At 40.8% G+C, this 21,689-nt stretch overlaps 1 protein-coding gene across 3 annotated transcripts in view; it reads right to left on the bottom strand.

Moving 5' to 3' along the window:
• The window catches only part of SULF2 (sulfatase 2), a 131,766-nt gene that overhangs the window by 58,076 nt on the left and 52,001 nt on the right, over positions 1-21,689 (bottom strand). For 2 of the 3 annotated variants that reach the window (XM_075276776.1, XM_075276777.1), the window contains exon 3: positions 2,173-2,371. In XM_075276776.1, coding sequence (XP_075132877.1) covers positions 2,173-2,347 — 175 coding nt within the window. In that variant the 5' untranslated portion in view covers positions 2,348-2,371. Of the gene's footprint in view, positions 1-2,172; positions 2,372-19,889; positions 19,943-21,689 lie in introns of those variants that run through there. The other variant, XM_075276778.1, reaches the window with a different exon arrangement.

Below are 21,689 nucleotides of genomic sequence, written 5' to 3'. Positions count from 1 at the left end.
GACAGGTTCTCCCACTCAGTGTCTAACTCTGCCAAATCAGTATCCCTACGCTATGCTGAAGATGGCCCAATAGGCCGAAACAGCGCTGTCCATAGCTGGGAATCTGTCCCTTTTGGGATAGAAATACTAATTTGGCAATTAAATCCACATCATGATTAAAAACCTTAATATTTCTATTCCTGTGACCGAACTAGGACCCTTCTTTAGACTCTCAGCTGCCATAGTAACAGCAAAGCTTGGCAAGAGCTGTTCTACCACCTGGAGTTCAAATTTGGGGGCCATATCAGAATGCAATACCTGCGATCAGAGTATTCTACATTATAGCCAAACTCTGTTAATAAAGTATATTACAAAGTTTATTATTAACACCGAATCAGAACAAGTTTATGAGGAATCACTCCTCTGTTGAAGAAGTCAGTTCTAGACTAAACATGGGTAATATGTTCAATGAGGTGTATCTGGAATTTTCAAGGGCTTTGATACTGCAACACATAAAGGTTGATATAAACTCTGTAAGGTCATCACAGCTGATGTTTTAATAAATAGCTAGATTTGTATATCATCAAGCACTTCTATCTCTTGTGTCAGACCTTCATTATAGGTTATAAGCTCTTCCGAACAGGCTCTCGTTCATATTGTTTGAATTGTAAATTAGCCTATTACTATAAATGTCTGATTTTGTCTCTAAATCAATTTTAAGAATTGTAAAATACTATGGAAAACTAACTTATTGGATGCCATCTCCAACTATCCACTAAAATATCTACTGCAATTGACGCTTCCCCTCTATTTATCTATTTATCTACATTAGCCACCAAGTTTCGCTGTACAGCATTAATACTTTTTTGTCCCTCTCTTTTATATAAAACCTAAACTGACATCTTTCTATTTACACCACTAGAACAATTTTTTAAATTTGTCCCTGACCCTTCATAACCATGTAGTTTATAGTCTACTATTTTTATATTTACACCTACAAAACCAATTGCCCTCAAAGAATAATTATTTCTATATACCACAACGAATATAGAGCACAATAGACCAAATGAAAAAATATAAAACATATTGGACATGAAATTAACATTTTCTTATTTTTTTTAGTGCATGTTAAATGATCATTGCCATTACAAATTAACAACATATAAAATAACAACAACAAGAAAACAGATATTGACAGCTACTTTATTGCAACCAGATCAGTATAATTTAGTTTGACCCCCGCACTTTCATGTAATACAATATATTCGACTTTTTTTATTCAACTTTGCTTCTTTTGTATGATATTCTGTCTCATTACTGATTGTAATGATCAAATTGTTATTACATTCATTTTGGAAGTATCTCGCATATACTCGAGTATAAGCCGAATTTTTCAGCAGTTTTTGTGCGTTATATACTTGAGTCAAGCCAAAAAATAAATAAATAAATAGTGAAAAAAAAAAGAAGCTTTGAAAAAATATAATAAAAAAATAAAAGATAAAAGTTCCAAATCACTCTTTTCCCTAGAATACATATAAAAGTAGAAAATTATTATGAAACACATACACATTAGGTATCCCTGTGTCTGAAAGTGCCCGATCTACTGAATATAGGGTATCTGCAGTGCACCTGTTCCGTCGGGAAAGGGTTAATAGGAGCACTGCAGATACCCTATATTCAGCCAGGCTGAATTCCAAGTGAGGGAAAAAAACCCAGTCTTAAAGATCAAGGAAGGGGCAGACAGACAACCAAAACACCCCCTCCACTTCCCCAGCATTTACTGCACCCAAAAACTCCGACCATTTTAATTTTTGAAATTTTCCAGTAGTTGCTGCATTTCCCCCCCACGGCTTATACTCGAGTCAATAAGTTTCCCAATTTTTTGTGGTAAAATTAGGGGCCTCGGCTTATATTCGGGTCGGTTTATACGATAATTTCATGCAATACATTTAGTATAGTTCTGACCACTATCTTGATGCATGTTTATAGCTTATTTTGTTTTTAGGTCAAGATGTCTACGTCTGTTTAGCAATTTTCAATTTACAACACTAGAACAATCATTGAATTTTTCCCCTAACGTCAATTACGTACGACGTAGAACGCTACTTTTCTACTTGTGCTACTAAAATGTACTTTACATTTAGCCTCTTACATTTATTTACATACAAGGTAGGCCAACTATCTGACACATACCCAGCTCCACATCCTGATCATCGGTTAGTACAAGGATTATATTTGGACGGATATTCCTGCGTTCCTTCTGGAATCTTCCCTTTAATTGCTGTTTGGATAGGAAGGAGAGGGTTCCCTCAGTCACGGGAAGGACAGTTGCTATTAACAGGCCGAGAAGGACAATATGCTTTTCCATTGTGGGACGATAAGGTCACAAGTTCTGAAAGAAAACAAAGGGGTAATGACAATGTGTTGAAAACTGCTTTTTGCAAATCACAATTCTGCTTTTACCAGGGAAGTACATTGTTATATATGACAAATCACATCAAATCGTATACTTTAGTCACATCTAAAGACTGCACTTAAAGCATGTGACCCACCATCTACTAGTTTAATTCTCATTTCACCACCTGCTACAAGACCAGCTCTTTGCATAATTTGCTTCTCCTATGATTTTGGCACAGTTGGTATTTTTTCTCTGATCTCTAATTTTCTCACCGTTCCATAGAAACACTGCTGTTAGTTTTGGTGTCTGATATGCAATTTAGGTTCTGTACTGTCAGGAGGGCGGTGTCGGACTGGAGCAGTCACGGGCTGTGATTTTGAGCTACACTGGCTGGATCTGATTGGAGCTCTGAATCAAGCCTTCCTACCTGACAAGGCCCCTTCTGATATTACAGACCTTAAAGGGGTTGGCCACTTTCGGACCAATATTGATAAACAAATGTACAATAAAAAGATGTACAATTTTCCAATATACTTTCTGTATCAATTCCTCACGGTTTTCTAGATTTCAGCTTGTTGTCATTCATTCTGTTACCTCTAGTGGATAAAACTCTGACCATGGTCATGTGATCTACGGTCCATGGTCATGTGATGAGCACACAGGTGTACAGCTGATTACCAGGCAGATGTCCGATTATTGTGCTATGATTATAATGAGCGGCATCTGTGTACTCATCACATGACCATGGACCGTAAATCACATGACCATGGTCAGAGTTTTATCCTCTAGAAGTAACAGAATGAATGACAACAAGCAGAGATCTAGAGAACCGTGAGGAATTGGTACAGAAAGTATATTGGAAAATTGTATATCTTTTTATCGTACATTTGTTTGTCAATATTCGTTTGAAAGTGATAAACCCCTTTAAATAGTACACCAGGCACCAAAACTAACTAAGTTGTTGCTTGAGAAGACTGGGGGCTAAGGAAAAAATTCCAACTGTGCTGGAATCAGTGGTGCACCATCTATTAACAGATGCTAAGAACTTGAAATGGCGGAGGTGGTGAAAGGTCCTCTTTAATGTGTATGATGTATTGGATGCAAGTATGAATGTCGGCAAGCAGAGATCAAGAAAACCATGAGGAATTGATACAGAAAGCATTGGAAAAAAAAAATTTAACTTTCATCACACAATTTTTTTCTAAAAATGTTTTTTTTGGGCAACAAAATGAATCCCATGCCCACTTTGCGGAAAAAAAATTGCAGTGCGAATATGCTGCGATTTCCAAAACCGTTGCCGTTTTGAAAATCGCAGCATATCAATCATATCTACAGAAACGCCATCGTCTTTCCCTTAGATATAATGGTATTAAAAAGTCCACGGAGGAAAACTCTGTGAACTTTCTCTTCAAAGCGCTGCGGCCCGTGGAGCCTTAGCCTAAAAGTTTTTCAGATTTTGTTGCGGTTTTAAAGCCAAAGCCAGGAGTGGATTGAGCAAAAGGAAGAAGTATAAAGTGCTTTTTGTATATTATCCTTTCCTTTTTCAGCCATTCCTAGTTTTAGCTAAAAAAAAGAAAAAATGCATTAAAAAAAAAAAAAGGGAAAAAAAGCTGTGTTTCTGCAATGTGGGACCCTTAGCCTATAAAAAATTTTATTAAATAAAAAAAATAAAAATTTAAATCTCTGCATATGGGGCTGCATAAGGTGTTTTATTTTGCTGGGCCATATGAACTTTTTTTATTTTTATTATCTTTTTATTTTTACCACTTAAGTCTCTATTCTTCTTTATTAACATTTCTATGGAAGGCAAAACACCTGTTCAGCTTTTTTTTTTTTTTTTTTTTTTTTTATATGTTTTCAGTATGGGCATTTTCGGACAAAGGAGTGCATAATTTATTTAGGTGTGTTTTTGTTAATTTTTACTTGAAGGGAGATGAATTGAACTTTTAGGTTTGTTTGTTTTTTTAACCACTTCAGTACTGAGCCAATTTCTCTGGTTCAGGACCAGACACATTTTCAGGTTTTTGAGGGATTTAAAGTTTTTATCATTTATTATTCATTATGTATCTGTCATTCACAAAGTGCTACTAAAAAAAAAAAATTCAAAACAGGTTTTCCTCTCCGTTGGAATTGGCGTATTATTTCTCTCTTTTTTTTATTATTTTGCTTTAATTTTTATTTATTACTTTTCTATTTATTTATTACCTCTATTTATTTATTTCCTCTAGGACCCAGCAGCTATAACAGTCTCTGATCTATAGGGAATCATGTGACCACCAAGTCAGAGAGGAGCTGCATTATTACAGATCCTATAGCTGTGTATACAAAGAAGGCAGGGGCGGTTTATTACCTAGAGGAGCTCCAGCTGTAGTAACAGCAAGTTCACTTCTTCTGCAGCTGCAGGATTTTTTCACGATTTCAAGAAAATCAATCACTTTCCAGATGTATATACCAAATGGGCGGTCCGAATGTGGTTAAATATATATTTTCATTTATCGCTTATTTATCACCTCGCTCACAAAAAAGTATGCCCTATGCATCCCTGTACAAAGAAATATATATGTGTGTGTGTGTGTGTGTGTATATATATATTTCTATATATGTCATAATATGGCGAAGTAAAAATGAAGCCCGTATGAATGTCGCCCAAATGTACTTTTTCTCACTCATATAAACACATACATACACACGTATGGACCTTTTGACACTTAAATATTCACACTCAAATAAACCCATTTCTATACATACTCATATACATCTAATAACTGCAATTAAAAAAAAAAAAAAATTAAAGATTCAAATCACCCCCTTTCCCTAGAACACATATAAGAATTACTTAAATACTGTGAAACACAAACACATTGGGTATCCCTGTATATGAAAAGTCCGGTATACACATCTATAAAGATATTTTTCCTGTAAGGTGAAAAAAGCAGGAGAAAAAAAGTGCCTAACTGCTGTTATTTTGCTGTTTTGCCTCTGATGAAAATTTGAATAAAAAGTGATCAAAGCAATAAACATTCCCCAAAATGGTATAACTAAAAAGTACACCTGACCCCACAAAAAATATGCCCTATGCAAGTGTCAATATATAGCGACGTCTAGAAATTTTTAAATTTTTTTTTGCGAAGTTTTACATTTTTGTTAAGGGGTTAAAATGTAAATAAAACTATACAATTTTAGTATCCTCTTAATCATACCCAAAATACGGAATACAGGTGGCGTGATTTTTTGGCTGTAGAGTGAACGCCTTAAAAACAAAGCCTACAAGAAAGTCGCACAAATGCACTTTTTCTCCAAATCCCCCAATTTTGAAATTTTTTTACAGCTTCCCAATACATTGTACAGAATAATAAATGGTATCATTATGAAGAATAATTTGTCCAGCAAACATTGATTTAAATGGATATTGTGATGGGGACCAGGAATAACAGGGGAAACACAATCTCAAGGGATACCATGCTGGGCTACAAGATTTAGAAAGATGCCATGATGGGGCCATCTTGATCTAAGAAATGTGTTGGTTCCAGGTTCCATGTAAAATGCTGAAACATAGAATACACAATTTTTGACTCATTATTTGGAGGTTCAGGGGCAACTGTACATACTTATGGACTTCATTAGACATATTAAAAAACAAACAAAAAACCCCCACATGTTTTGCAAATTTGGTCGGTCAGCTCAAAGAGGCTTTACAGTATATTATAAATGTGTGCAGCGTTGTTGTTGTTGTTGAAGGGAAGGGGACAAGACCAAATTTTTGTACTGGGGCCATTTGCTGGCAATGTCCGTCCCTGAGAAAAGTGCAACCTTTATGGTGCATATAAAAACAAACAAACACACACTCTGCACACTCACTCATTATAATGTCATATTCACGATTCTCATGTGCATCCTGGATCTAAGTACTGTATAAATATGGAAAACTAATTGAGCTTTGACTTTGTAGCAGGAAGGGTGGTGACGCAGAAAAGATCCTTTGTTCTTCAGCTAATAACGATGACTTCCGCTAAGTAAAACACATTGAACATTAGAAATTAAATGAGGGATAAATCAAACTCCAGTATGAAGTGACCAAAGGATAAGCAATGATCTGAGCAACATTTGAGCATCTTTATATTCATTTATATCATGTATTCTACTCCAGTTACACCCAGAGCTAAATTCAAAATTCTACTGGTTTCCTTCTAGACCATTCCCCCGCTTCATGAAGCTAGAAAAAAAAGCACACTGATTGAGTTTGCTGCAATTCCACCATGAAACTACATGCAGTAAGAGAACATGATAAATTTATCTACCACCAGAGCCACAGTTAACCCATTTACGCTTTTTTTAACCAAGGCAATTTTTACAGTTTTATTTTAAAATTTGATTTTTATTGAAATTATTTTCAAGATACAAGAAAAGCAAAACAACAGCAGGCCAAAGGGAAGAAAGACAAAAACCTGTGGCTGAATCTGGCCGTACAGTACTATACGTCAAGTACAATATTCCAAACAACCTCTTATCTAAATTTAGACACTCAGGAGCATACACAATGGTTACAAAAGCATGAACAGTAGTCCTATCAGTTCTCGAGTGGCCCCAATAACGTTCCGAACAGTTTTAGGCTATGACCCCCACTTTGCGGAAACGCAGCTTTTTTGTTGCTGATTTTATTGCGTTTTTTTTTAGCCAAAGCCACCATTCCTGGCTTTGGCTCCAGAAACCCTCAACAAAATCTGAAACAAAAAAAAGCTGCTTTTCAGCAACGTGGGGCCGCAGCCTGAAGATGGACAAATAAAACCTAATTGCAACATTAAAAAAATTATACCATTCCCCCCACACCTATATATTTTTTTTAAAGTAGACACCAGCAACATTATCTAAATACCACCTGGTACTGCACACTGTATAGGCACCTTCATGAAATTTTGATTTAAAGAATATGTTTCATATGAAAAATGCAAATACATTTATATTAGTTAAAATGACTTATTGTGAACAGCTAAGCAAGTTAAAGATGAAATGATCTTTAAAAAGGCATATAGTTAAAGAGTTGATCCTTCCCCTCTCTCCCTCTGGATTTCAAGGGTCAACGAGACTATGCGTATGGAGAATCTTACTTCTTTTCTGCATGGCAGGACTGAGGTGTACATTAGAACCTGGTTCTATTGGTTCGCGTTTCAGCGGTCTGGAGAGTATCAGGTGCTTCTGGGTTCTGATCCTCCCTCTTAGATCTGGCTGACACTCTTTATAACCATCACAGGTACTTTTTTCTCTCATTCTTTAAAATTGTGATTCCTTCCTCTGGTCGTGGGCCGAACAGTTCGACAGAGGTGGATAACTTAGCTGGTCTTACCTCTGTTCGCACACTCCCCCCCCCCCCCCCCTACTTTTTGTTTTTCTCTTCCTTCTCACTCCCCTTTCTCTTCTTTCTGCATTCTTTATACTATCATGCTCTTTTATTACTAGCCCTTCTGGGGGTTCCCTGGTGGCCTAGTGTTGGCCCTTGTTTGTTGTCTGTATGGATGTTTATTTTCCTGTGCATACTTATGTCACTTTATGCTTTCGGGGCGTTTGAGCCCTGTTGTATGTTATGGTCTGTTTTTCTTGAAAAATTTTCAATAAAAACTCAGAATTTAAATAAATAAACACACCTTCCTATAATTTTAAGCAATAACAGTGTATTATATTTCAGTACAATTTTAGAGTGAAAAAGGGAAAGGAGTACCTTGCAAAAGTTTGGGAACCCTTGTAGATTTGTGGAGGCCCAAAAAGCAGGAGAAGGCTATAAGAAGATAGCAAAGCATTTTCAAGTTGTCCTTTCCTCAGTTCGAAATGTAATTAAGAAAAGGAAGTTACAGGAACAGTGCAGGTGAACATAGGGTCTGGAAAACCAAGAAACATTTCAAAGACAGTTGCTCGTAGGATTGCCAGATTTATCAGAAACCCCGTTTAACTGCAAAAAATCTTTATGAAGATTTAGCAAACTCTGGAGTTGTGGTACATTGTTCTACTGTTCAGTGATACATACACAAATACGGCCTTCATGGAAGAGCCATCAGAAGAAAACCTCTCCTCTACCCTCACCATAAAATTCAGCGTCAAAAGTTTTAAGAAGAATATCTAAACAAGCCTGATGCATTTGGATAACAAGTCCTTTGGAGCGATGAGGTTGAAATAGAACTTTTTGGCCAGAATGATTAAAGGTATGTTTGGAGGAAAAAAAGGGCACAGAATTTCAGGAAAAGAACATCTCTCCAACCATTAAGCATGGAGGGTGGATCAATCATGCTTTAGGGTTGTGTTGCAGCCAATGGCATGGGAAACATTTCATGGGTAGAGAGAAGAATGGATTCAATGAAATTTCAGCAAATTCTTGAAGCAAACATAACATCTGTAAAAAAAAAAAAAGCTGGCATTGAAAAGAAGATGGCTTCTACAAATGGATAATGAGCCTAAACATGTCAAAATCCACCATAGACTACCTAAAAAGGCACAAGCTGAAGGTTTTACCATGACCCCGACAGTCCCCTGATCTGAACATCATTGAAAATCTGTGGCTAGACCTCAAAAGAGCAATGCATGAAAGACAACCCAGCAATCATACAGAACTGGAAAACTTTTCCAAAATGGGGTGTTACCAAGTACTAACCATGCAGGGTGCCCATACTTTTACTTCGGGCCATTTCTATTTTTTTGTTTTTTTGAAAATGTAAAATATGAATATAATATATATATATATATATATATACACACACAAAAATACATTGGGAATGTGACATCTTTAATGTTATGTCTTTTGAAGATCATATTATCTTCAACTTGCTATTCATGATAAGTCATTTTGAGCAGGGGTGTCCAAACTTTTGCACACCACTGTATACTGCATATAGCAAACCGTGACTGTGATATCAAAATCTAACTTTTTGAGATTGCACAGAATACAGTTTAGAAAAAACACAACTTAATCCTGTGAAAGTATGTGTGTTTGGATGTTTGTGTGTTTGTATGTTTAGATGTTTGGATGTTTGTTGAAAATTTGAGCCAAATCGGTTGAGCGGTTTTTGCGTGATTGAGGAACAAACATAGTTCCTAGGCAGGATTGAACGATAGGCTACTTTTCGTCACAATCGCAGACATACGTTTTTGCCAGGACCCCCACAAAACCACAACTCATACCACCAGCTCTGCAATCCCACACACTTTTTAGCATAGCAAGCCACAAACTCCCTATTGCCCTCTCGGGCCTAGCTCCTAACCCCAGGCAGGGGAGGAGGCCGAGGCCGGGGTTGCGGGGGTGGGTGCAAAGGGGTCAGGGGGGAGGGAAGGGGGGTTGGAAAGGGGACGCAATGACACCTAGACGGGCGAACGGATTTGGCTGAAATTGCACACATACATACCTTGGGTCCCGGATTGAACAATAGGCTACATGGAATTCCCGTACACCACCGCAATTCACTCCCGTGACCGATGCTTTTCACTTTTGAATTCGCTGCAGGACCTGGGACGCTGTAGGACCTGGGATGATGTCATCCCAGCCCCATCAGCAGCTCACCTGGATGAGCGCCGCTTCTCTATGTGGGCGGAGCTATCGGCCGGCCGGCGTCCACAAGAACATGGCGGCTCTCAGAGGTCCAGAGCATCCTGAACCAGCAATAAGTGTGTACACTGCCCCGCCTGTGTGGGCTTACCACAGGACCGCAGTGCTCTGCCGCGGCCGGACAGGGGGTCGCTTGCGCCGCGGTCTGGAACGCCGGTTCGGCCTGCTGTCCCATGGCCGCTGCGACCTCTGGACTCTGCATGTCTGTTGGGGATGTCGCCGATGGCTGCTCAGGGCTATCTACAGTGTCATTTGGCCGTAGGAGAAGGGTTGTGACGACAGGCGAGTTAGGGGACTTTGAGAAGGGAGTGGGGTGGGGTGTTGAGAGTGAGTAGGTTGTCGGTCCAGTGGGGGACGCGGGAATGGAGGTCCTGGGCAGGTAAATCTGGGGGCCCCTGGAAGGGGGACAGGGCCGCCACAGCGCCCACAGATGGAATGGGGGCACATGGCTTGCCGCAAGAGGGGAGCCCTCATAGACACCCCTGTAACATCAGTGCACAGGGAGCCCGGGGTTTGGTGAGGCCGTGGACACAGGTTGGTGGGGGGAAAGGAGACACAGGGTCTGGGGGTGGAATGGGGTCACTGGGTAGGTAAGACAGGGAAGGGGGCATGGGGTGGTGGGAATAAGGGGCACGGGGTAGGTAACACGGGGGAAGGGGGCAAAAGGGGCACGGGGTAGGAGAAAGAAGTGAGCACATGAGGGAGTGGGTAAGAAAAAAGGGGGTTGGCGAGCGCGGGGGAGATGAGGAAAAGGGAGCCTCTGTTGACACAAGGTAAAGGAAGAAGCCTGCGTGGCGCTACAGGTAGGTCGCGCAGGGGGTCAGGGTTTCACGGACGAAGTCACGGGTACTGCTCAAATATACAACCACCTTTATGCAACATTGCAAACAGAGATTAAAAGCAAAAATTGCATAAAAATTAAAATTTGCCTCTAAAGTGCCTGCTCAAGCAATCCCTTTCTGCAAACAAAATGTACTTTCCTAAGCTAGAAAGTAGAGTGGCCACACTAGCTGCTGGGTCTGTTTGCAGCAAGAACCTAGCAGCAGTGCCCGTCATCAGATGCGACCATGGCATCTGAGTGGTTACTTTCACTTTCCCTATTAGAACAGGACGGCCCCCTGCGGTACGTTTGTGGGAGCTATCATGGCAGCCACGAGCCTTCTGAATGCTCCCAGCCTTGCCATAGTGTTGTAACTACGGCCTGCAGCAGGCTTCTGTGGTTACACAGCGAATTTGTAGTACACTGCAATACTAAAAGTTTAAATCTCCTCCCTTTTCCTAAATTCACAGTAGGATAGTCACTTAGCCAAAAACTGGATCACAGAAAGGAGTGGCTAAAACATAACTTTTAATAAATATAACTAAAACTGGGTCAAAATTTTGTGAATATGTAAACTTCTGGAGCAATGTATCAAATACCAAGTATAGTGCTATTGCACTTGTTTCAACAATATTGTGAACCCATCAAGCACATATCGTCTATTCAGGTGATGATCAATGTTTTGTACAGGTAAAAGAGCAATACAATATTTTCTAGGAAAATATGCAGTGTCCACACCCTTATGACACACATACATGCAAGAGAATCTGAGCACCCCATGAAGAAGATATACTGTACCATCTCCCTCGTGAAAAATACACCTTTACATGTTTCTCCTTACCAAAATAGATGGGATCATCAGAAGGTCGCTAAATCAAAGTCTAAGGATCAAGAAAATAAAAATCTGCAGTAAGATCTGCACTTCCCATGCCCCTGATGTTGGATCATGGTATTCTGTTGAGAAAACACCAAGCACTACAACTGGCGTGACATAAAAAGGCTAAGCCATGCACCATTCCTCCCCCCGTGTGAGGTCACGCTCTCTGATTGGTTGTGCTTCCATTAGTCACTAAAGGGGCTCGCCAGTTCTTAGAAACCAAATGATGCTAGGTCTCCCCTTTCCCTAGATCATATATAAATGTAAATAAATAAATGTAAACACTTTAGGCATCCCCACATCTGAAAAAGTCTAAAATATTAACATATAAAATCATATCTTCCATATGGTATATGCTGTAGGAAGAAAAAATTCAAAATGCCTGATTTCGCATTTTTTTGAAGATATGTCTCCCTATAAAAAATGGAATAAAAAGTGATCAAATCATCAGACATTCCCAATCAGGGTATAAAGAAAAAAAATCTACATATTGCAATGCAAAAAAATACACTTTACACAGCTCTGTATAATGACATGTAAAAAAGTTACAGTTGTCAGAATATAGGGATTCTATAATTTTTGTAAAGTTATTAACCCCTTCCCGCCGATGGCATTTTTTGATTTTCGTTTTTCGTTTTTGACTCCCCTCCTTCTAAACCCCATAACTTTTTTATTCCTCCGCTCCCAGAGCCATATGAGGTCTTAATTTTTGCGGGACAAATTTTTCTTCATGATGCCACCATTAATTATTCTATATAATGTACTGGGAAGCAGGAAAGAAAATTCAGAATGGGGTGGATTTGAAGAAAAAATGTATTTCTGCGACTTTCTTACGGGCTTTGGTTTTACGGCGTTCACTGTGCAGCCAAAATGACAGGTCCCCTGTATTCTGTGTTTTGGTACGGTTCCAGGGATACCAAATTTATATGGTTTTATTTACATTTTGACCCCTAAAAAAAATTCCAAAACTGTATTAAATTTTTTTTCTAAAAGTCGCCATATTCCGACGGCCGTAACTTTTTTATACGTAAGTGTACGGGAATGCATAGGGCGTCTTTTTTTGCAGGGCCGGGTGTACTTTTTAGTTCTACCATTTTCGGGAAATGTTATTGCTTTGATCACTTTTTATTCAAATTTTTATCAGAATCAAAACAGTGAAAAAACGGCGGTTTGGCATTTTCGACTATTTTTCCCGCTACGGCGTTTACCGAACAGGAAAAATATTTTTATAGATTTGTAGAGCGGGCGATTTCGGACGCGGGGATACCTAACATGTATATGTTTCACAGTTTTTAACTACTTTTATATGTGTTCTAGGGAAAGGGGGGTGATTTGAACTTTTAATACTTTTTATATTTTTTTTATATTTTTTTAACTTTTTTTTTTTTTTGCATTTATTAGACCCCCTAGGGGTGTTGAACCCCAGGGGGTCTGATCACTAATACAATGCATTACAATGCTAATGCATTGCAAAAAAGCATCCTTTCTTTTGCAGGCTGCATAGACCAGCCTGCAAAAGAAAGGATTTGCAGACAAGCCTGGGAGCCTGTACAAGGCTCCCGGCTGTCATGGCAACGGGACATCAGCCCTGGAGCATGCTCCAGGAGCCGGCGATCCCGGCCAAAATGGCGGTGCCCATGCGCCGCCGGGAAAATGGCGCCGGCGCCGCCGGAGGGGTTAATGCCTCCGATCGGTCCGGGGACCGATCGGAGGCATTAGAGCCGGTTGTCTACTGCTTAAAGCAGTAGACAATCTTCGAAAAGTGAATCCAGCAACCAGCCACTTCTTAAAAATATTTCATTTTATTAACATTATTCCATTAAAATCGCATGATGTATAACATCTAGGTGACACTCCTTCGATGGACAGAAGAACAGCTAACGCGTTTCGGAAAATATTTCCTTATTCGTAGTATTCGTAATATTTTCCGAAACGCGTTAGCTGTTCTTCTGTCCAGAGTACGGAATTCGACCAATCAGCGCTGGCTCTGCTGGAGGAGGCGGAGTCTAAGATCGCTCCACACCAGTCTCCATTCAGGTCCGACCTTAGACTCCGCCTCCTCCGGCAGAGCCAGCGCTGATTGGCCGAAGGCTGGCCAATGCATTCCTATGGGAATGCAGAGACTTAGCAGTATTGAGCCAGTTCTGCTCAACTACACCGTGTGCCGGTCAGCCCATCAGATGTAGCAGAGCCGAGGGTGCACTAGAACAGTAAAACCTGCTTTTCAAATGTCAAGTGTCACTCCTTCCCTTTGGTATACCCATACCGATGAAAACTGGGATTTCTACCGAATGGCAGCCTGGAGAAGACATCTAAAGGTAGGAGAAGAATAGCCTTTCTTAAGGATATTCTGACGTGGTAGGAAGAAAAAATACAATTTTAATGATAGAATCTAGAGATGAGCGAACAGTGTTCTATCGAACACATGTTCGATCGGCTATCAGGCTGTTCCTCTGTCCGCTTGAGAAGTCGGACATCTTCTCTTGCGGACAGAGAAGGACGGGCACGGAGTGCAAAAGAACGCACCCGATGCCCATTCAAGTGAATGACAGGTGTCACGGACACATCTAGTGTCCGCTCCTAGTGTCCGTGACAGATTTTGAGCGGACACTAGAAGCGGACACTACATGTCGGACACAGACGGTAGTGTGAACGCTCCCTTACTCCTTAAATTTTTTGCTGTGCAGCGTACAGGAAGTAACATGTTCTTTAGTCTATAGGTAAGATTACAGGGATATCTAATTTAGAGCTGGGCCCCAAGTTGCATTTTTGATGCAGAGTTTGCACAGCTGTTAAGATGCTGCATTTTACATTACCTGCAAAGTTGATGAAATTCTGGCTAATTCCATCCACACCTTGTAATAAAAATCTGTACCGTTTTTGGAAATCGCAGGATGTCAATTATACCTATGGAAATGTAGTCATTTTCCGTATAGGTATAATAGAGGAAGAAAGTCTGCAGTGAAAAACTATGCAGAAAAAAAAATGCAATGCATTTCTGCGGTGGTCTTTTCCGCAGTGATGGGGCCTTAGCCTCAGGGTGCATTCGCACTGAGTCTACGCTCAGCTGATTCCGAACGTAAAACACGTTCAGAATGAGCGCATACAAAGCAGATCCCATCCATTTCTATGGGAGCCGGCATACGTGCGCTCCCCATTGTCCCAGACGTTAGGAAGTATTAGGGGGCATTCACACAGAGTAACCCCGGGCTTGTATCACAGCTGTACACGCCGGCATTACGGCAGACTGTCGAACACTTCCCATTCACTTCAATGAGAGCGCTCGTAAACGCCGGCGTGTACGGCTGTGATACACGCCTGGCGTTACTCCATGTGAATGCCCCCTTACATTGCATCTGTCCTTGAGCAACTTAAGGTTGGATGGGATGAGACTTCTAAGTGGCACTGGACGGAGATTGAGGAGAGTTTGTTGGATGCCCCGCTTTTGAGTATTCTACGACCTAAATATCTGGGCCCCACTACTGTATATCATCATTTGTTGAGCATTAAGGCCTCCACAGTTACATGGCGAGATCTCTTGTCCACTACTTCTGTGGAAGATTTATCTCCTTTGTCCAAACTGCCGTTGCTATATGTGACCACGTTCCTTCCTCAGCTGAGACTTCTACAAGAGGCCTCTAAGATTGCCCAATTGTTTTCTGAAGAGGGACTTAAATCGTTCTCTATGCTACAAGATGAATTTAATCTCCCCAAAACTGATTTTTTTCAAATTTCTACAATTGCGTCAGCTTTTTCAGACCCATGAACCCTCGAGATTAGTCTTTCCCAGACTTGCTCTAAAATTGTGGAACCGAACCACGCCTGTTAAAGGTGGGACTTCCGCGTTTTACAGCTTTCTTTCTGTTCCCTCTAAGCGGGTCAAGCCCCTTCATCTGCTTCGATGGGAATCAGATCTTGCCAGACCTATTCCTCTGACAGACTGGTATGAGGCTAGTGGGTTTGTCAAAACGTGTCTCTAGGGGAGCGTTACAGTGGGAGACGGCCTTGAAAATAATGTTGCGCTGGAACAGGACCCCTAGCCAGCTGGCGCACATAGACCCTTCTTTTTCGAAACTCTGCTGGAGGGGATGTGGTCACGTAGGGTCTTTTATACATCTATGATGGGAGTGCCCTCCGGTCTTAGCTTTTTGGGTGGCTGTATTTCACTTTATGTCCTCTACAGCTGGTCTTACTGTACGCCCCTCCCCTGGTCTAGCTCTCTGTTTCTTGGATACTGGTCCTTTTCCCCTCAGGCACACAGGGTCAGGTAGTGCTGGCGGCTAGATCCATGACCGCTCGTCAGTGGAAATCCGCGCTTTGTCTGACCATTAGCGAACTAATTCACCATGTCGACCAAGCCTTCACTTTGGAGAGGATGCTGGCTAACTGGAACCATACCTTCCTCAGCTTCCGCTCCAAATGGTCTCTCTGGCCCTCCTATATGGAATCTAGGAAGACGTCCTCCCCTCCCCAGCTCCAGCCTGGTCCCACGGTGATTCCCTAATTGGTATATAGTACTGGGTGGTTCCATTTGTTTTCTACAATGAGACCTGGTAGCTGATGTGCATCTATCCTACGACTCTTTTACATCATACTTCGTATGCCGTTATGGCGCTAGAATTTTGTCCAGGTGTGCTGTTCTAACTGTGTATTTTGTTTTCTCTTCTTGTCTATATATTTTTTTTTTTTAATTACCTTTCCTTCCTTCTTTCCGCCCTTGGATTTCCCCCCTCCCCTACCTGCTCCTGCTCCTACCTGAACCCTCTAAAATGGCCTAGATAGAGGATGCCTGGGAAACTCATGAGGGGCCCTGCTCTTGGTTTTTCTGTACAATTTCTCTCTCCTTACATGGGCGAACTTCGCATCCTGATTATTGTATGGAGCAATGTTCCTATGTTTGCATCGGTTTATGCATAGTTTCTTGATGTTTTTTTTTATTTATTTTTGTATATTGTAAAAATCTTTCTTTTTTTCTTCTCAATAAAAATCAAAATTTAAAATAAAAAACCACTAGGATGGTTAAAAATGTTGTATGAAGATTTTTTTTCCAATTCTTTACATTTGCAAAAATGTTTAACTTTTAGAAAAGAATTAAATACAGTTACATTAATGGAAAAACTCCTTTAATTTCAACTAATAATGCTGCTGTACTGTAGTATTTGGTGCTTATGTGGTACTAAGGCCATTATATACGCTGGACATTGGTATTTGACTGGTCTGCTGGTGGTAATATGAGCACCACATGGTAGTATTTGGCACAGTAATATTTGTCCCCTATAAACAAATAGCAAATTTGAGAAGGCCTGCTGTAGCAACTCTTTCTTCGTGATCACTTATTATCAGAGACACAGCTCTAATGAGGCGAAGTGAGGCACTATCGGAGGGGCGGCAATTTTACTTTTTTTTTCCCTAAACCAGCCCAAGACAAGCTGCTCTGAAAACAAAGCTGGGTGGAACCGGTCCTACTCTTAAATAGGCTTCGGCCTGCTTTCCGACTCCCATCCCGTAAGTTCCATGTCCGGCGGAGACAGGTAACTCCTGCACACCACCGCAGAGGTTCCGGTCCACTGCCAAATACCCGGAAGTAGAGAGCCGGGAGCAGTAACAAGGAGAGGACAGCAGCCTCCGCAAAGCATTACAGAGGCTCCAACCCCACCCCTAACAATAGTCTAACTTTCTAAAATAATGACTTTGGGTTTTCCTTCACGGTGAGCCATAGTCATCAACATTAACATAAATAAACACTTGAAAAAGTTCATTCTGGTTGTTTTTCAATTGAAATGCTAAAAATAAAAATAAAAATAAAATAACTTTTTGATGATATTCTAATGTATTGAGATGTACCTGTATATGCCCAGACTCCCAGATTTGCAGTAGTGGTGTGACCAGACCCTGTGAAGGAACCATTCAAGGAAACTGTCAAGAAACGGTTATAATATTTTGTGACTGGACCCCACCCAGAGATACAGAGGCCACTGAAAAAGTGAACAGCTGTATATTCAACCATCATGAACTATGTAATCCAACGCTTTTCCTGCTTGGAGCGGTTTACTCCATGTAAACAAAAGTATAATCAAGTATCAAAATATCAAGTATAATGAAAGAATAACAAGGGCTCGTTCACATCTGCGCCCGGGAGTCCGTTCTGCAGGTTTCCGTTCCCTGCACAAAACAGGGCAAGAGACGGAAACCTGCCGGCATTCATTTGGGTTTGAAAAGCGTCCGGCCGTGAGCGCAGGTGAGCGTTTTATGCTCTCCGTGGCGAAACCAGTTTTTTAAAACCGGACACAGAGTCGGACATGCAGTACTCTGTGTCCGGTTTAAAAAAAACGGTTTCGCCACGGAGAGCATAAAACGCTCACCGGCGCTCATGGTCGGACTCGGCATGACAGGTTTCCTGAACACTGGTGTGAACCCAGCGTTACACTTGTGATCTTAATAACCTCAAAGCAAAGCATTCTCTTCTATCTACATTCTTTGTTTAAAGATTTTCTCCAGCTAAGGCCCCATGTTGCAGAAACGCAGCATTTCTTGTTGCAAATTTTGTTGCGGTTTCTTGAGCCAAAGCCAAGTATGGATACTAAAGGAATGGGAAATGTATGGGAAACGCTCATACTTCTCCCTCCTGCTTAATCCACTCCTGGCTTTGGCTCAAAAAAACGCTGAAAAATCTGCAACAAAAAAAGCTGCATTTCCGCAATGTGGGGCCTCAGCCTCCGAGTACAGGGACATTTTAACCATAGGGCAAAAATAGGGCCTAAGATAGATAGATAGATAGATAGATAGCTCATCTGACCCAGAGCAAGACAGCCTACGACTTTGGTGCTATCCCATTGTTTGGGGCAGTGGGTCCCAATTTCAAGAAGCACATAAAGTTGAATACAATGGTGGACCACAGCGCCATCAACTCCATGCTATACCATTCACATTTTGGCTAATGCTATCTGTGGCAGAAAGTACAGAACTAGATACTACTGCTGAGGCCTGCAGGTAGTTTTCTGAAAATGGGGCTAGGAGAGTATAACTTTGGTTTTTTACTTGTATGTATTATATATATATATATATATATATATATATATATATATATATATACACACACACACACACACACACACACACACACACACACACACACACACACGGAGAAATGTGGGGTAATCTAGGGCAAAAGATATAAAGTGTAATTGTGGTACTACCCTTTAAAGGGCAAGAGTCTATTGCCGGCTCAAGGAGAAAGTGTAATATATGGGCGTGACTTAAAGGGACACAGTATTATGTGGAACCACCTGAGGTATATTAAATCATGTATGTGAGGGGTTGGATGCAGTAGTGAAATCTTTGCAATGGGTCCTCCAATGTGTTAAAAATAGAAACATTTCCAAGAAGTTCAAGTCATCGCTGCTAGACTGCAATGAGTGTAACTCCTAACTGCCCTGAAAAGCAACAGGCTGAATATTGAGAAATTACCACAGTCTAATTTCTTAACAGGACAAGCTGCTTTGTCAGGAGTAGAATACAAAATAAAAGCTGTGTAGTGTTGGATTGCTATGAGCAACTAAGACAGTTTTGCTTTTTGACAGTTTTGATGTATCTGCCCCAATAAGATTTGTGATTAAATTTATGTCAAGATACAAATAGAGGAACCACCTAATGATAAACCCTGGTATGGCACTTGGCATCATCAGGGTTTATGTAGGGTGTTACTCTTTTGTAATATCGCATATCCACAACAGTCCTGTCATAATCAACAGAACACTACATTATTAGATAAATAAACAAGGGAACACTTTTTTTAGAGTCTGGACTTGCAAAGGTGGCAAATTATGAAGCAACAAAACATTCGAAGGGACCTTGTGTCACCATCACAGCCATTATAATATCAGGGACAGGGAGCAGTTATTATGACATCTCATCGGTTCCACACTGCCAGACCACTACCAACACCACACACACATTACATACCTGTAAAAATGGGTCGAAAAATTCACGGCACGGCATTTAGCCAGTCTCCATCAATACCACGATTCATCACAATAAAATAGCAAAACAATGAAATGTAAATATATTATCTATTGTGTAATTGCAAATGTTTTGAAATGATAAACTGATTGCAAAATGACAAATGCCTGACCTCCCCAACAAGTTCCAGGCAATATAATTACTGGGCTTTTCCTCTGGTAATATAACAATCAGTTAAAAGAATCAAATGATTCTGGATATACAGAATTACCCAGTGATTGCTGCCACTCCACTCTGGACGATTTACCAATCTCTGTCTGGAATATGCGCCGACTGGGTAAGGCCAAAGTCCAGGTTCAATTTTCCTGTAGCTGGGCACACACAGCTGGCATATTCGTGGCCACTCTGAGAGGCCTCAGTACGCCTGAGTTATACGTGAGGAGAAGCAAAAGAAAGAGTGCAGGTAGTACAGCCAACTGCAGTAGGCCATGTATCAGCACAAGCCTGTGAAAATTGTAAGGAAGCAGGCAGGCATCTCCGCCCCAGGTCCTCCCGGTGATGTCATGGACTAGGATTCCTCAGGGAGCCAGCGGTAGGTTTAATTTTAAAATCCAGAGCTAAATTCATTCAGAACGGTCAGACAGCAGGAGACAAGGTGAGGAAGAGCGTACAAAACAAGGGCATGATCTGTTTAAATATTCTGCATTGTAAACCTAGCATCAATAAAGCTCTCAGTGATGCTCTGGTGTCAGCACCCTACAGGGAATGTCAGGGATGATGTGGCAACAAGAAACATCATCTGTAGAGGAAAATGGAACAATTACCATAATGTGGCGTACATGACACAGCAGGACAACAGATCGACTGGTACACACTCTAGAGTAAAACAAAGGCTCAGGTTAATGGAGAAAAAATGACTCCTGTTCTGTTACAGGCACTCAGCACAGATAACGGAGCAACAAAATTATCTCCCAGTGGGCACAATTACCCTCCTAGTGGGGGCTCTATGTACATAATTTACCATCTCCCATAACAGTAATAACAAAAATATCCTAAATATTCCTCATATGCCAAGGCAGATAAAAAAAATAGGGGTCAGTAGCAAGGCAACAGCCATTCATGAATAATATTAATTTTCAAGTTCCTCTGCTTTTCTCCTCCATTCTAGTTTAAGCTGGTATTTTATGTTTTTAAAGGATACATGACAAATATCATCCTACAGTTCCTTTGAAGGAAAGGCTTCCAAAGCCCTTGTACCAAGTTCAGAAGTTAGTGGAGAAATGTAAAAGTGTTGCCCAGGCAAAAGTGTTATATTTTAAATAGGGCAGGGGAGGTGAGGGAAATAAAATAAAACCACATTCACCTTTTCCTAGTGCTCCGATGCCTCCCAGCATGGTACAGTCCTGGAAGTCCATAGTGGATTTCCAGCAAAAGTCCCTGCAGCACGTGACTGCTGATACAAAGTAAGCTTCAGTCCAAGAAGACACTGGAACAGCAGGATCAGACCGCACTGGGAGGACACTGGAGCACCAGGGGCAGGTGAATATGATTTTTTTTTTTTTTTGTCCGTCCACTGGTCTTCTTTAAAATGTAATAATATTTAAAAATTTTAAGATTTTATAGTATATTAGGTCTGTGGATATCCACAGGAAACTGCTGCTTTAGCAGGCAGACTCTCAGTCATTCGAGTCCCATAGCGAATAAAAAACGACGGAAAGCAGGGGCAACTGTAAACCTAGCCTAAGCCAGACTTGATCACTTGTGCACCTGAACAGAGATGCAACCAATGATGACTCTTCAGACGTCTGTGTGTAAGAAAATTAAATCTACACCATCTAGAGGCTGGTACTCCATAAATCAGTGGTACTCAACTGGTGGACCACTCAGCTATTCAGATCCTTGGTTCCTTACCTCTTCATAATGATATCAGATGGGAGAAAAGACTCATCTCCTGATTGTTGTCCCTTTTGCACTGTTGTATCAAATCAGCAAAGGAGTACAGATTGACAATTTTTTCTTCTGCCTACACAGAAATGCAAGCATGGATATGCTGTTCTGCAAGAATTGGGAC

The sequence above is a fragment of the Leptodactylus fuscus genome, chromosome 6, assembly GCF_031893055.1.
Source record: "Leptodactylus fuscus isolate aLepFus1 chromosome 6, aLepFus1.hap2, whole genome shotgun sequence".
NCBI classification, from domain to species: Eukaryota; Metazoa; Chordata; class Amphibia; order Anura; family Leptodactylidae; genus Leptodactylus; species Leptodactylus fuscus.
This window is presented reverse-complemented; position numbering and strand designations above follow the sequence as displayed.